This window comes from Phragmites australis, chromosome 6 (genome assembly GCF_958298935.1).
Source record: "Phragmites australis chromosome 6, lpPhrAust1.1, whole genome shotgun sequence".
Classification (NCBI taxonomy): Eukaryota; Viridiplantae; Streptophyta; class Magnoliopsida; order Poales; family Poaceae; genus Phragmites; species Phragmites australis.
In genome coordinates, this window is record NC_084926.1 from 40976517 (window position 1) to 40993523 (window position 17007).

General features: G+C 45.0%; 2 protein-coding genes across 2 annotated transcripts; one reads left to right on the forward strand and one right to left on the reverse strand.

Moving 5' to 3' along the window:
* The first annotated feature begins 689 nt into the window (after positions 1–689).
* Positions 690–3085, forward strand: LOC133922502 (lycopene beta cyclase, chloroplastic-like). The gene has a single exon (XM_062367863.1). It carries the CDS (start codon positions 984–986, stop codon positions 2445–2447), a length of 1464 nt encoding a protein of 487 aa, XP_062223847.1. The 5' UTR covers positions 690–983; the 3' UTR covers positions 2448–3085.
* LOC133922501 (protein STRUBBELIG-RECEPTOR FAMILY 8-like) lies at positions 3051–9089 on the reverse strand. Its single transcript, XM_062367862.1, has 16 exons — positions 8502–9089; positions 8297–8429; positions 7772–7843; positions 7631–7696; positions 7486–7557; positions 7317–7388; positions 6366–6437; positions 6209–6274; positions 6071–6136; positions 5656–5984; positions 4906–5162; positions 4350–4621; positions 4129–4264; positions 3894–4033; positions 3657–3813; positions 3051–3372 (listed from the first exon to the last, which is right to left on the reverse strand). Exons 1-16 carry the CDS (start codon positions 8578–8580, stop codon positions 3214–3216), a joined length of 2148 nt encoding a protein of 715 aa, XP_062223846.1. The 5' UTR covers positions 8581–9089; the 3' UTR covers positions 3051–3213.
* Between the last annotated feature and the right edge of the window lie 7918 nt (positions 9090–17007).

Here is a 17007-nt window from a genome sequence, read left to right on the forward strand (position 1 = left end):
TCTAAGTCAGGTTTCATATTTCGGGTTTTGTGTTGGATGTGTTCTTGCACCACCGGCCCCGACTCGATCTGTTATCACCCCTATTTGAGAGGGAGCAATTTTAAGCTACTTTCCTTCGGGCAGAAGTAGGTAGAACTAGGTTTTAACTTATTGTTAACTCTGGCCATTTGTGTTCCTCAAGTGTATAATAAGGACAATACAAGCCCCCGAGCATTGAACTATAAAATTGAACTTTTAATTAGTGTTTATGAATAATGATTCTAGGTTGAAATCGACTGGATATTGGCCATTCTTGGAGACGACCATATTCAAATATTGCCCGAATAGATCAGAAGAACCTAGAAAAGAAATACTATTGGCGGTGTACCGGTGCCACTTAGGAATTGAAATCTTTTCCCCCGAAATCAGGACATCAAAACCCAACGCGGGAAAATTTACTCCCTTTGCTTTGGCTGTCATGTTCCCATCCATCACATTGAGTCATACGATGGCACCAGTAAATCACTCTAGTCCGTTCATCAACAAGAAACATAACCCACACATAATAGAAAATGCAACACGAAGCTATGCCTTCAATCATTTTAAGCACCTAGTTAAAGAATAGAAATACTTGATATGTGCCCTTTTCATGGAATATGTACAAGCTCACTCTAGTCGATTTTCACTTCAGACCTCTTTACTAATATTTCAGTTCAGATATGTTCACCGGAAATTGAATACAGGTCTAACTCGTAAATTATCCATATATAATCACACGACAATAGCCCGTCTCGCCGAAGATATCTTTGGTACATTTCTTAGTAAGGCATTGTGCGAATTCGCAGTCCTTGGTAGCAAAATGGTAACATTTGAGGTGTTTTTTGGGTGAAGACTGCCACTGTTGTCAGTGGTGCTCTCACTCAATAAGCCGCAGCATATCACCACCGTCTCAGGCTCAGGATTGCACGGCTCCACCGCGCCCGAACTCCCCACCTCCCACCACCATGGCCGCCACTGCTCTCCTCCTCCGCATCCACCACCACCCCTGTAAGCCGCAGCCGCCGTGCGCGCCCGTCTTCTGCCGCGCCACGACGTCGGCGGGGGCGGCCGCGGCCGCGGCGCTGCGGTCGCTGGCCCCGGCGGCGCGACCGGAGCTGCTGTCCCTCGACCTGCCCCGCTACGACCCGGCGCGGTCCCGCCCCGTGGACCTCGCCGTGGTTGGCGGCGGGCCTGCGGGACTCGCGGTGGCCCAGCGCGTGGCGGAGGCGGGCCTCTCGGTGTGCGCCATCGACCCGTTACCTGCACTCGTGTGGCCCAACAACTACGGCGTGTGGGTGGACGAGTTCGAGGCCATGGGCCTCTCCCACTGCCTCGACGCCGTCTGGCCGTCGGCCTCCGTCTTCATCGACGATCGCCGCGCCAAGTCGCTCGACCGGCCCTACGCCCGCGTCGCGCGCCGCAAGCTCAAGTCCACCATGATGGAGCGCTGCGTCGCCAACGGCGTCGTCTTCCACCAGGCCAAGGTCGCCAAGGCCGTCCACTACGAGGACTCCTCCCTCCTCATCTGCGACGACGGCGTCACCGTCCAGGCGACCGTCGTCCTCGACGCCACGGGGTTCTCACGCTGCCTCGTGCAGTACGACAAGCCCTACAACCCAGGGTACCAGGTCGCGTACGGCATCCTCGCCGAGGTCGACGGGCACCCGTTCGACATCGACAAGATGCTCTTCATGGACTGGCGCGACTCCCACCTGCCCGAGGGATCGGAGATCAAGGAGCGCAACCGCCGCATTCCCACGTTCCTCTACGCCATGCCCTTCTCGCCCAACAAGATCTTCCTCGAGGAGACGTCGCTGGTCGCGCGCCCGGGGCTCGTCATGGACGACATCCAGGAGCGCATGGCTGCGCGCCTGCGGCACCTGGGGATACGCGTCCGGAGCGTCGAGGAGGACGAACGCTGCGTGATACCCATGGGCGGACCGCTGCCCGTGCTGCCACAGAGGGTGGTCGGCATCGGCGGTACGGCAGGGATGGTGCACCCGTCCACGGGGTACATGGTGGCGCGCACGCTGGCGACGGCTCCCATCGTGGCGGAGTCCATCGTGCGGTTTCTTGACACCGGCAGTGGCACGGGCGGCATTGTTGGGGACGCGCTCACCGCCGAGGTGTGGAAGGAGCTGTGGCCTGCCAACAGGCGGCGACAGAGGGAGTTCTTCTGCTTTGGCATGGACATCCTGCTCAAGCTGGACCTTGACGGGACGCGGCGGTTCTTCGACGCCTTCTTCGACCTCGAGCCACACTACTGGCATGGCTTCCTGTCGTCCAGGCTGTTCCTGCCGGAGCTCTTGATGTTCGGGCTCTCGCTGTTCGGCAATGCCTCGAACACGTCGAGGCTGGAGATCATGGCCAAGGGCACCGTGCCTCTTGCCAAGATGATTGGCAACTTGATACAAGACAGAGATAGCTGAGGGCTTAGGAGGGTATGTATCTGCATTTCTCACCTGAAGATCTCCATTGGATCTCTGATTTTGGCATTGCTGCTGCTCAGTGTATTTAAGATTTGCAAAGAAGGATTTACAAAACACCATTAGCAACAGCAGTTTAGGACCTTCTGGGAGAGATAACAATAGCTGCTGGAACATTACTTAGTTCGGTGATTACAGTCACACTGAAGGCTGTATAGTTGCATACTGAGGGATTTTATGACACTCCCATGTATCAGATGTCATGGTCTCCAAACATAGGCCAAATTTCCGGCAAAACATGAAACTGGCAGTTGTGTATTATGATATCCTGTTCTTCGTGTTTCGGGAATTTAGTGAAGAACAGTAGGTACGAATTGGAGTGAACTGCGATGGTAACGATTCATACTGTATGGATCGAAACCAAAGAAAGTTATCCTGTATATGTAAATGGCTGTAGTGAGGTCTACAGAACCGAGCATGGATCAGGTTGCATTTCTTTTCCCTCTTCTCTACCAATAACCAGCTATACACCACCATTGATATGAGTCTCAGTTTAGATCCAGCAGTAAGTATACTGACTGGAAAACGAAAGGGATGTAGAAGAATGAACAAAGTTGAACAATCAGTACCAAAATTATCTCCTCAAATTCATTCGATCCTGAATTGCCATGATCAGCTCAAGTTCTCCAATTCATATGTGTGTTCCGTATTTTGCCCTTGTAAATTGAGCATCTGAGCTGCTTTGCGCTTGTATCATGGAAGGATTTGCTTAGAAGGAAATGTCTCTCAGGTCTCCTTCGCGTTCTGGGGCTCTGTATGAAAACCCAAGTTCTTCTCCTGATTGGCGCCTTACTATGCTAGCCCTCTGCATCAGGCGTACAAGTTGCTGGACAACCTCTGACATAGGTGGACGGAACTCTGGCTCGGGCTGCAGAAACAAGACAAAGTATTCTTAGGATATGCTCCTGACAGGACACACATGAGCCAAAATGGTCCAATAAAAACGCTGTTGCACATGATTTTGTGTGGTTAACAAAGCAACCCAACACCAACGTGGTAAAGTGAGCACTTGAAATATCAACCAAATTAGGCACTACTCTGCAAGATAGTTTATTCCACACATGATTTTTCAGGTTTCTTGAAGGTCACCATGAGTGCTTAATGGTCATTACACATCAATAACTGAACATGTGTTGCAAAGCAAGAATATACCTGAACACAGAGCGCAATTATGTCTGCAAAACGGGAGAGCGATTTAGCTGGGTACATTCCATTCAGTGCTGGATCGACCATCTTAGCAAGTGCATCGATATCATGAAGCTGCGGGGTAGCCCATCTAACAAGAGACTGTTCTGACCTCTCTCTAGAACTGCAATAACCATCCAAGGGCCATTTCAACTTGCTATAAGATGTAGTGCACCAGAATCGGATATAAGCTAGATGATATACCTGTCTAGTGGTTTCCGCCCTGTCAATAGCTCTAACATCACTACTCCAAAACTGTACACATCACTCTTTACAGTATAAATTCCAGACATGGCAAACTCAGGGGCACTATATCCAAATGAAGCAACCACTTCAGTCGAAACCTGGAATAACAAGCCAAATAGTTAGCCCATGGACCAAGTAACAACTACTGAAACCAAATAGGGCCATTCAAAAGCAGTGGCGATGTATTACTTGCCTGTCTTTCCGTATTGGGTGTTAAGGCAGCAAGTCCACAGTCAGATAGGTGTGGATTATGCTCCTCATCTAGTAGGATGTTCGAAGACTTAAAGTTTCTATGAACAACAGATGGCAAGCACACCTCATGCAGGTATCTACGAGAAGATTTGGAAGACTTTATATGCATCCTCTGCCATAACCTTGAAAAAGAGAAAGTACTGTATGATTCAAATAACTTACTCCAGTGCCCGAGCAGCGCCTAGTGCTATCCTTACACGGATGTTCCATGTAAGTTTCCTGCTCATCTCATCAGAGAAGTGCAACATATCATGCAGTGTTCCGCTTCCAATGTACTCATAAACAAGAAGCCTTTGCCCATGTTCAACACAATATCCTGTTAGCGGCACGATATTTGGATGCCTTAGTCGTGACATACTCGATACAGCCTCAAGGAAGTTGTCTTCTTCCTGTAACGAAAGGGCAGCACTGTCTATCTTCTTAACTGCAAGAACCTGTAATCACAACACACAACTCAGGTGCAGTGCACAGCATGATAAGAAAAAATAGTCACAGGGTCTAAAAAGATTGCGCACCACTGCTTTTAATATGAAATTAATAACGAAACCATTAAGACTTGGTATATTGATATATTTATACTGTGATAAAGCAACAGGTCTGATCTAGTGATAAATGAACAATATACAGTTTCATAATGCATAGAATAGTTTGCAGTTGAGTATTAGCAAGAAAGGTATTGATGCATAGATTTTTTTAATACAAAATAAGCACACTGTACCTTTCCATTTGGGAAATCAGCCTTGTAAACACGACCAAGTGAACCCTCACCTAGAAGGGAATCTTGACAGAAGCTATTAGTAGCAACTTGGAGAGAAGCAACAGTATAAGGTGTTGCAGTTATGGGGACCTTTGTCTTTCTCATAGAACCATTTTTAGCGTAAACCCTCTCAGGAGTAATTTTCTCAGCAGGTGGCAGCTTCACTGTTGCTGTAGAGGTATTTTCAAGACTCTGCTCTGGGATTTCCCTGCTAGAAGCTACAATGCCAAAAAATAGAGAAGAGTGAAAAATATGAATTATCAAAGGAAAGGAACATTGGAGTTCAGCAACTATGTTATCTCTTTTGATTATATCGTCAGAACATCACTATTTCATAGAGCTCAATCAGACCATTAGATCTATTAAGAAAATTCCATGTTTTCCAGTTCTCCGTTACTGCAGTATGTCTGTTGTAACTAGAAAACTAGATTGCACAATTATACTGATCTTGAGATCAAGGACATGCATGCAAAGTGAGCAAATAGCAGTTGTTTAAGCTGTACTACTGGCCATAATTCAACTATGTTACATGGTTCATCATCACCAATGCCTTCACTATGTGGTTCCCAGACCAATCAAGCAGTGGTTCAGTTCAAGGTTATTCCGTTAACTAAAAGTAGCATCTTAGCTACCTGAACAATATATATTTATCTAGTATCAACCAAGAAGAGTACTGAACATGAAAACATGCCAGCATAAGAAGTGTCATACCTCTCTCCATGTTTACTGTTAGAGGACCTACAAAATCTTTTGATTTGCTGCTGGCATCATCATTTCTTTTCTGAACATTGCGCATGCAGCATACCAAAAGCAAAAGCACACATAAGGCAGCAACTATCGAGCCAACAACTATCCCCACAAGCGGACCTGTCCGAAGACCTTGCTTCTTGTCACTTTGATCAGTGGGGCTCTCAGAGCCTTTTGGAGCATCTCCTTGCCCTTGAGGATGCTTAGGACGATTACGTCGCCTTTGAGGGGGCGGTGGCATAAAAGGTGGTGGCGGAGGAGCAGGTCCATTGGCAAATGAGTTTCCTCCAAGTCTATGATTGCAGTTATAGCAAGTCATTAGAACGTGCCAACAACAATTTCCATAGAAAAGTGCAGTATGACATTGTTTGGAACATACGTTAGATCTGGAATGGAGCTGAACTCTTTTGGTATCCAACCACTGAAATTGTTGTTTGCAATGTTTCTGTTTAAAATACTTATTAGTTAGAAAGCAAGTAACAATAGAAGTCAAGCTATTGTCTGAAAATTCACTTACAATGTAGTAAGGCTTAGGCCACTGAGAACATTGACAGAACCTGTTAACTGATTGTATTGTATATAACTGCAAAGAGGGTAAGCATGGATCTATCATAGCCAAAAAGTTTAAACAGAAAAGTTAAAAGTTTCGTTTGAAGAGATTATTTAATACTTACAGACTCGAAAGATTTGATAAAGAACCAAGAGAATTGGGAAGATCCCCTGTCAATTTGTTGAAAGACACATCTCTGTCAAGGAGTATAAATAGCATAAGATGGATTCAAGAAACCAAGGAGAGAGTATTTATGTTAGTCTCTACTTCAGACAACCATTATAAAGGTTAAAAATTTCAAGGGACAGTTGCATATAAAGCATATATCAAGTTTTCACTCCGTCAGTCATGGCTCATTAATTTAAGCCTTTATTGGGAAAGGAAGAGATTCTTATCTTGTACTGGACGTATTATACTTTAGGGAGTAAATAGTTATCAGTTCTTCCTCTAAAAATTTAGGTTATGAAATGGTGTTAACTATTTGAGGAAAAAATACACTATCCATTCCATCCAATATATGTGTGTAGATTTTGTACAGTACAAAAAACATGAAACTACCCGAAGTTCCAATTCTAACCATCATGCCCATTGGTCCTGCTCCTGCCTTTCATCTCCTAGTCAACTTCTAGATCTTAGTTCTCCATATGGACTGTGAAACAAAGCTGACGTTCTATGGAGCTTTACATAAAGCTTTTGAAGAAGAAAATTTGAATTAGATGGTTTACGTAAAATTAAGTTGAAGGTGGTGTTGCGGAAAAGGCATCCGAAAAGTGTGATAATGGAACAATTTGCCTTCACACACTCGGTTCTTTTCCATTTGATGTTTTAAGAGAGGGAGCAAGTTCTTTCTTATTTGATGTTATAGGGTTACGAGAAAAGCTGGCTACATCTTCCTAACATTTGCCTACATCATTTAGTATGTGCTACCGCTACATTTTACAAGCGCAACCCATTTGTTCATTGGTCACTGGGACTAAAGATGGATGGTATACGAAACAAAAGAAATTAATGAGGTAAAAATCTAAGTTTAAGTCCTGAAGTGAAGAATGAACAACGAAGTTCCGAAAGGCCTTACAACTCTGAAAGTGAATTGAGGCTTCCAAATAAATCACCCATTTGTTGAGACAGTAAGTTGTGGCTGAGATTACTGCACCGAAATAAGTGTAATTATACTTTGCCAGCACAATATAGCAATAATACTTGTGCAAACAAAACAAACGAAGTTACATCGTGTAGCGGCTTACAGGTACTCAATTGAAGCCATTTTTGATATAGAGTATGGAAGGTTGCCAGAGAAATTGTTGCTTGCCAGATTCCTGAATCATTATTCTCAGTGAAACTACAAACACCAGTTACTACAGAACAAATTATACTAGGAGGGACACATACAGATATGTAAGATTCGGTGGCAACTGGTAAGGGATCGAACCATGCAAGTTGTTATTGCTCAAATCCCTGCATGTTATGAAATTGTGGATCAAAACAATGCATAAAACAAAAGAAGAATACAGACAAGTTGTTAGCTCTCACAATGTCTTCAATGAATATAGGCTGGAGAGTTCGTATCCCAGAGTACCATCCAGCCCAATACCAGGAAGCTTGCTATATAATATGAAAGAAGAAGAATAAAGAGTGTTGAGCAGTTTCATTTCAGGAATTTCCATAGCCACACAAGTAAATAAAGGAGTTGAGACACCAATGAACAAAATTGCCAAGAAAGAAGCAAGTGAAATAAGAATGTGATGAAAAACATCAACTAAGATTGCAAAGCATGAATGAAAAGATCAACAAATAAACTTCTAAAAAAATGCAGATGCTAGAAAATACCACATCATTACAGCAGGTGCTTCCAAGATACACATTCCTACCAACTCCCGCAAACTTAAGTACAACCAGAATCAAACACCCGTAAACCAGCCAAAAAAGCTCGGGTCATCTCCATCACTAAACCTACCTGACTTTGAGATGAATCATGGAACTCAGAAGGCAATCAATCTACACGGCTGCGCAAGATATCAAGTTGGTCACTTTGATGCGGGTGTCACGGGATCTTACATTTCGGTGACGCCAGCGCCGGAGCAGGTGACGCCCTGCCACGCCGCGCCGCAGGGGTCTCCGCCGCCGGCCGACCAGCCGGCCAGCGGCGACGGGCTGTTCCAGGAGGTGTAAAGATTCCCCAGCGCCGCAGCTGCAAGAAACCGAACCATTAAAAATCACACGCAAGAACCCGGGAATCGGGAGCGCGGGCCAAGGTTCTCACCGTCGGCGGAGTCGGTGTTAGCTCCCGCCGGCGCCGACGCTAGGGCAAGAAGAAGGCCGGCGACCAATGCGGCCGCCATTCTTGGCCCCACACTGGCTCTCCCTCTCCACTCTCCGCTCCTGATCCTTCTCCGCGATAAAGACTGTTGCTTTTCTCGGCTACTTCTCCCCTAGGAGGCTAGGACACGGCCATGGTGGTCAGCACGGGGGATCACCATGCGCCGCCACGGCCAATGGGCTAAGCCTCTCTTCTCTCTCCTCCTCTCTCACTCTACCAAGGATGACAGCTAACACGCGGGGCACAAACGGCTAAAAGGGAAAGAAAGGAAGCGAAGAAGAAACGCCCGATGCCATTGTTGCTTCCGGCAGGGAGATTTGGATGCGGCGTGGTCGCGTGGTGTCGGTAAAGATTGCAATTTTTTTAGCTCCCCCTCTTAAATTTTTGTTGGGTTCCGGCCTTCCGGGCTGCTGTTCTTGCCTCCCTCTCCCCCCCTCTCGCCTCCTCGATGAGAAGGAAGGTGCTTTTGATTCGACAAATTAATGGGGAGCAATGGGAGTAGGTGAAAGGTGTTGAAGTGTGATGAAGCTGCAGAAGATGCAGATGGCATGGACAAAGGTTTATACTAGTACAGTCAACTTTGTGCTTTTGTTTGACCGAGTAGGACAATTTTCACCCATCGATTCCATCTCCATCCCTCGAATCTCAACACACTTACTTTCTTCCAACTTTCCACACCTCTCACCCAGCTACATTCTTATTCTATTTATAGATGCAATTAGACCCTAAATATGATGCGTCCATTTGGAAAACGGAAATTTTACAGAAAATATATGATTTCAACTGAATAGTATGTAATGCTTATGTTCAAGATGGTGCATAAGCTTTGGCGCCAGACATTTTCAAACAACTATTGCAAAAAAATTGCACCTGGAAAATAAATCATGCACCCGTTTTTTTGGTCTTTGCTTATTCCTTTATCCATGTATTTTATCATGTTGTGAATAGTTAACACTGAGGTAGGAGAAGTTTCAGATGTCTTTTATTTGCTGTATATTTCAGAACTGATTGAAAGGCAATAATGCAATGAGCATAGATCTGCCAAGTTACATTTTGAAGATTTCCTTTTTGCATTAAAACTATGAGAGAAACAGCCATGCAATTGCAACCTAATTATAGTACTATATTTTTATTTTCTAAAAATGCGGATAGGTCGTTACATGTCACATCAGCTTACTTGGGATGTGCTGTGCTACATCGGCAAATTAAAATGGTTGAGACTAATGTTCATATTGAGGACATTTGTCTTCTGCTAAATCCCAAACCTTGTTTGGTAGATCATGCCGGCAGCAAGTTGGGTGTTGACCGTTGACAATGCAAGCACATAAGCAACTGAGCTGCCCGTTACAACTCAACAGTATTTTATCTTATTTTTAATCTGTGATTAGGCGTTTTCCGTTGCAGTTAAGTACACTATTAAGAACATGAGTACTGGTACTAAACTACTCATATACTGCATGCTGCATGCATGTGGCAAGTTATTCAACTTGTGGCTGAGTTTAACTATATTTAAGGTCTGCCAGGAGGATACCATGCTGGCTTATGAGGTAGAAGAGTATTAGTACGTAGTAGTACTCCATTAGATTTTTACAAAATCTTAGCATGTCCTCTCAGTCTCCAGGAGATAAATTTAGTGAGTATTTGAAATTCCTGACGAACGAAAATGACGCGGCTTTGACAGCTCGAAAGAGAAAATCGAACTGAAGAAGCCAATGAAACAGCATATTTTTCATTCAATGGTTGACGATTGGAATGAACCATGATTGGACTGAAAAAAACAACAAGGCAATGGTATGCAGCAAATGGAAGTGACAATTGACAACTGTCATCGGACCAACTTGAATTTTGCTTCATGTAAAATTCTCGCAAATCCCTGCGAGATTCATGCGTTCCGAACAAACCCTCGGCTCAGCCAACCTGAAAGGCCCTTGATCCTGAAGCAACTAGTTAAATCACATCATGCACATCATGTGACGTCGTGGCACCATGATTTAGTTGGTGATCCTGTGATGCTGCTAACACATTTGCAGGTTAAACCTGCTCACCAACCATTGTCGTTGAGCTCCCGTGTTCTTTCTGCTCGATCGTGCGTTTACAATCCAGTCTGGCCAGTCCTGCTGCTTCCTTGCAGCTGCACCCTCCATGATTACTACTTACTAGTATCATTCAGCCCTGTTACTTTGGCCCATGCTGATTAATTCATTCAGTTGTGCATCCAACTAACTCACCTCCAAAACTTAGGCCCCAGATCATTGCTCCATTGGTTGTCTGAAGCCAAGATAATTGAGGGAGCATGGCTCGTAGGCTCATTCAGTGCAGCTCTTGCTGTTCAGCGTTCACCTACCAACCTATGGTTGGACCAGCAGGTTCAGGTGATAATTCTGAATCTCTGTTCAGTTTAATCGGAAAAACTGAAGTCCATGCATGATGATCGCAGATGGTGATGTGCATCCAGTAGGACAACAGCATGGATGGATGCAACTGGGGATCTGGGATTCCTGCAAATGCAAATGCTGTTCATGATGATCCTAGATGGTGATGGGGGTTTAGCCATGAGTGGATCCAGTAGGACAACAGCATCGATGGATGCAACTGGGGATCTGGGATTCCTTCAAATGCTGTTCTGGTCCCTTGTTGCGGCCTGATCCAATGATCAAACCCTGACACTGCTTGTTTGCACTGTACCATCATGGATGGAGTGTTCAGAAACATGGGTGTGCAGAAATACTAGTATAATGCTTGCTTTTCCCCTATAGTATATGGTCAATTTGTTGCAGTGCTCACTTTGTTGTTATTCAGTGCCCTGCCCTTTGGTCAATTTATGCAGAAAAATACCACTTATATATAGAAATCTCCCTGAGAGGATCTGCCACCAGATCCAAGAATTAGAAGAAAGAAAAATCTTTCAGGACTTGGCGAACATAATTCATATCAAACCATTTGAATCCCGTGGGTTGAACCAAACTAGCAATTGCACTGTGTTTCGTACCTACGGAGTTAATCCAGAATATAACAATCTGAAAAAATAAAAGAATATAATATAAAAAAATATTTATATACATAAAATTCACAATATTATCATATAATTTTAGGAGTGAGGAAAATGATAAGTACCTGGACGGGAGGATGGATGTGACCGTATCGTCCAGAGTTAGCCATACGTAACAACGTTATGAGGAGTATCAAGATGGAGGATAATTTTGTGAGGAGATGAAAACAATTCTCGTGCGGATAGCACGGCAAAAACTACCTCCGTGGTAGCCGACATGCGGATGGCCATGCACCTTCTCTAAAAAGCCAGAGTTATAGGCAAAGTTCGGGAGGCGGCACACCCTCTAAAGAAACCTGGCACTGTAGACGAAGTGCGAGAGGTTGCACACCCTTTAGAGAAACCTGGCACTGTAGGCGAAGTGCGAGAGGTTACGCACCCTTTAGAGAAATCCAACGATGAATATATAGAAGATAAATATTAGATGTCTATGTATGTAAGATAAATAATAGGATATTAAATATATTTTTAGAATATATGAAAGATAAATATTAGATGTTTATATAAAAAAGAAAAAAAATAGGAGATTAAATGTATTTTTGGAAGGAGGAATAAGCTCTAGTTTTGTATGATAATTATACTCGTGTATTTTATAAAAGTATAGATCGTGAATTTTGCATCAGACTGAACTTTCTGTAAAAGAATAATTCGCACTCGTAGCAGCTCCCTTTCTTACACGGGATGCCCGTGGATCAAGGCTGACTTGTATTGCGTGTCAATCTGCAGTCATAGACAGCTAGGCCCAATGGTTCTGTTTGGTACACATGGACTTGCCCAAAGAGTGTAGTGTAGAACCAAACTCTGAAACTGATCAGAGCACATGCACTGATGCTCGCAAAAATGGCATTTGCCTTTGCAAAAAACTGTTAAGAAAAAAATGATCCCACAAACAGCATTATCGAGCAGCAGGAATCGCCTTTGCACTGATGCAAACTTGCAAAAAAATAAAAAAATAAGGAAGTTGCCAACTTGCAATTTGTGTTATGAGCCTTGTCTGAGCCCCAGGTGATTCTACCACTGGGCCTCGTTTTTTCTTTGGTCTTCCATCGCGCTGGAGCTATTTCGTTTTCTGAATTGTTTTGGCACACGAGCTGGTCCTGCCATCCTACGATTTGAAAAATGTTTTGTAGATTATGGCACACCATAGTGCAATGAAAAGTCCGCTGGCGATTTGAAAAAAAAATGCTTGCATGGCCTCTAGCTTGGCGTAGCAAAGTTTATATATATTTACATTTTTCCCCCAAGGTACAATTGCTTATCATCAGTGATTAAAAAGTCACCCACCTGATATGTAGTTAGTGAAACTCAGCCATACATTACCTCGAACATATGCAAATAATGCAATCGCGCGGGTCGTCTAACTTGCGTCAAGTCGGTCATGTCGGCCATCCCAATCCACACTCTCATCTCAATCAAGGACCAAGATTGGGTTGTCCAAGAGATTGACAAGCACTGCCGTGGCTTCCTCTGGGCCGGCAAGGAGACGAGGTGGTGATCGATGCCGTATGTCGTTTGAGTGTGTGGGTTCGTGAGTTGTATTAGTATTTAAAAAAATATTGTATGTCGACCTTTGGAGTTTGGTGGGTTTGGTCTGATGAACTTGTAGCCAGTAGGATATGGTGGAATTGATCTTGGCTTTATATTTTGATGTGTTCTGTAACATGATGAGAAAGAGCGAGAATATGTTTTCTCTTATGCACCATGATCGGGAGCCAACCAACGTATTGGTTATGATTCCATTTCACACAGCATTATAATATAAGGGGGTATGCCGAGGCTCGTGTGTCATTAATCTCACGTAGGTAACATACACCCCTACACGTCTAAACCCTAGACTGATCATCTAGGCATTGCAGTGGAGCGAAGGCCGCCGTCGTCGTCCACACCACAGTGCTGCTGCAACTACACCGAGCTCTGTCGGTGACATGGGAACCAGAGATCTCCGAATCCCGAGGCCAGAATAGCAGAGTGTCACGTGGCACCCTCCCTCGAGGGTTATCTCCCTGAGGTCCGAGGAGACCAAGTCCCGGAAGAGGGTGCTCGGGGCCATACACAGTGGTCCCCGAGCACCCGAGTCTCCCGATGACAAGAGAAGTCAGTTCTGGGAGAAGGTGCTCGGGGCCATGAACAGTGGTCCCCGAGCACCCAAGTTCCCCGAGGATCAAGAAAGGGCATATCTAGGAGAGAGTGCTCGGAGCTATGAACAATAGTCCCTGAGCACTCATAGTTCCCTGAGGGCCTAAGAAGTCACTCGCCGGTGGTCCCCACAAGGGCTCAGCGGTGAGGTGTCAATTGGTGAGAGACCCGATGCTGCATTTAAGAGGGTGCGTGGCCTCTCACTTCCAACCACTCCCTCCACGCCTGCTGTCAGTCCCTGCCACGGTCTGGCAGGGAGGCGTGGGGACATTTAATGCGCGGGTCCCATCGCGCGTCATCCGGCGCGCCTTGGGATAACGTCGCAGGGCTCGAGGCGTAACGTCTGCCGCCCTGCTGTGTCAGGCTCGCTCTGACCGGGCGGGCACACGGGGCTGCTCGATGGCTGCCCGACGGGCCCTCCCCGCTGCACCTGCTGAAAAGCGGAATGATGACGACAAAGACCGGACGGGGGCGCGTTTTCAACCCTCCCCGTCACCTCAAGCTTCAGCCCATGATGGTTGCTTTCCATTTATGGCGCCTTGAAACTTGCGCCATCCTTTCTGGGCACGCTAACCGCCCCGACGGGTATAAAAGAGGGATGAGCTCCCCGGAGAAGAGAGACGGAACACACAAAAACAAACTCCGGACGACGACGACGGAAGAAGTACGAAGCTCTAGACTTAGACAAATATTCTTGTAACAAGAGAGATCCTCAGAGAGGCATTCCCTGAGCATACACACAGGAGTAGGGTATTACGCTCCGTGCGGCCCGAACCTGTCTAAAATCCCCTGAGCATTTATTTCCTCTGGCATCTGATCATCCACTCCACATGTATCTCATTTACTCCCATTTATTTCACATACGAGGCGGACTCAGAATTATCTCCCCGGCCGAATCTCAAAGGGGTCCCTCCGGATCCCCACTTGTGGAGTTCATCCTCCGACAAGCTCCTTCACCGAGCCGGCCACCACCACATCGACTACACGCGAGCTCCACCAACGGTCTACACCAACAAATCCATGACTATACCAACGCGATCACACCCTACACCTTCATCTGATGGCATCTCCGAACACTGATATGTCCTAAAGCTTTCACTGTGATGATTAGGTGTTTAATCTTGAGGTTAGCATTAATGAGATCAAGATTAGAAACTAATATTTGCCATCATAGCCGGACTAATCTCGAATTGAACCCAATTAGTCATGATTAGATGCGCACTAAGTTCTTGTTGATGCCATTAGATGCAATTATGCCAAATTTTGCTTAGGTTCATGATTAATGTTGATGAATTAACGTACTTTTGCTTCGGATTAATGCATATGATCATGTTTTTTAGCGTTTTATGTCTCGGATCAACTGAACTTAGCCCTAAGTAGACTTGTATTAGGGGTTTTTTAGGCTCGCATTAGATGTATTTTATACATATATGTGTGTTCTTTTGTACTATTTGGATCGGTTTGTGGGCCTTAGAACATGTATAAACCTTACGTAGCATTAAGAAGGAGGGGAATTGGGGAAACAAAAAAACTCTAATGCAAATCCTAAATAAAATCCCCAATTTCCCAATCCGAGCCCAAAAACCCAAAATCCTGAACCCTAAAGCTAATGAAGGTGGGTTTACTTACGTTTTCGTGTTTTTTTTTTGTCGCCGTCGAGGCTACCGGAGTTGCTTCGTCCTTGCCTCCAGTAGATTTCCCTCCTCGGTATTGGTCGTGTGAGGATCCTCTGGCCCAGATCTCCTAGTGCGGCACCTTCTTTTTGCTTGTGTCGCAGATCTACCGGAGCTCGTCTCCTTTCCACCATGCGCGCCTGCTGCTCTCACGAAACCACCGAAGATCGACTTGATAGAGCCGTGTGCCAACACACGTGTGCTCTGGCGAACCGACCCATGGGGGCTTCATTCTCTCTCTCTCTCTCTCTCTCTCTCTCTCTCTCTCTCTCTCTCTCTCTCTCATCTCTGCCGGTGTCTTGCCATCGTCGGATTTCCCTCGGTCGCTTCTCTCTCTCGCACGGTGGTCTCAGGACGGGAGGGGAGAAATAACGCTAGGGTTAGGGCGAACGGCCCCGCATTGCGTTTTTGATCAGGTGAAATGTGCGAGGGGCCATGGGATCTTGATCAACGGCCAGAGTGCGTTGCTGGCATGCGCATGAGAGATCGGGTCGGTGCCACGCGACTGGGCCACAACGCGTGAGCGCGCGTGCGCGGCTCTGGGCCAAGCCAGGCCAAGCAGTCCTTTGGGTCATTTTCTTTAATTTTTGGACTTTTACATTTCCTAATGTTTTATCCAATGTTTTTTAACGTTTAACTATTTATGTACTGTATTATGGCCAAAAATTAATAATGATTAATGCACAAATTACGATTAATTCTCTGGACGAATTGGAACCAACAGGAAAAAAAATTCGGAGAATTTTACGATCAATTTATGCAAGTCCGTAATTACTTTCTAACCAACGTTGACTGTAATTATGCATCATTTTACGCGTTCCTTTAAATTCTTTTCCATTTCTGCCCAATGGTGATGTAGATTGGAATTTTAATTTTTGTATGAATTTAATCAGATCAATGTAGAGTTATTTTCGTGCAAATTATTTTTTTATGATAAAATTTCTAATCTAACCTAATTTTTCTCTCCAGCTCTTAATGCTTTCTCAATTGCCGCCACAATTGACGACATAGAGCAACTTACGGGGAATAACTTTTTCGCTTGTAAAGCTAAAATGACTATTATTCTTGGAGTTTTGTACCTCGAGTATGCACTTAGGATTGACGCCCTCATTACTCCCACCATTGGCGTGCAAAATTATGATAAACTAAAGAAAACTTATGATACACTTTATGAGAACTGGGAGCGATCCAACCGTATGTCACTAATGATTATGAGGAACTCCATCTTAGAAGTTATAAGGGGAGCAATCCTAACCTCAGAAAAACCTAAGACGTATTTGACATCTATAGAGGAGATATTCAAAGACACCTCCAAGGTTTATGTCAGTATATTGATTTAGAAGCCCCTCAACACTACCTATAATTATAGGTCTGACGGTATAAGAGAACACATCATGATGATGACAGACATAGGTGCCAAACTCAAGAGTATGAAAATGGACATCTCTGATGGTTTTCTTGTCCATTTCATAATAACCTCTCTCCCTCCTGAATTTTCTCCCTTTAAGATTAACTACAATACTCAGAAAGAGAAATGGATCATGAGTGACTTGATCACGATGTGTGTCCAAGAGGAAAAGAGGCTGAAGGC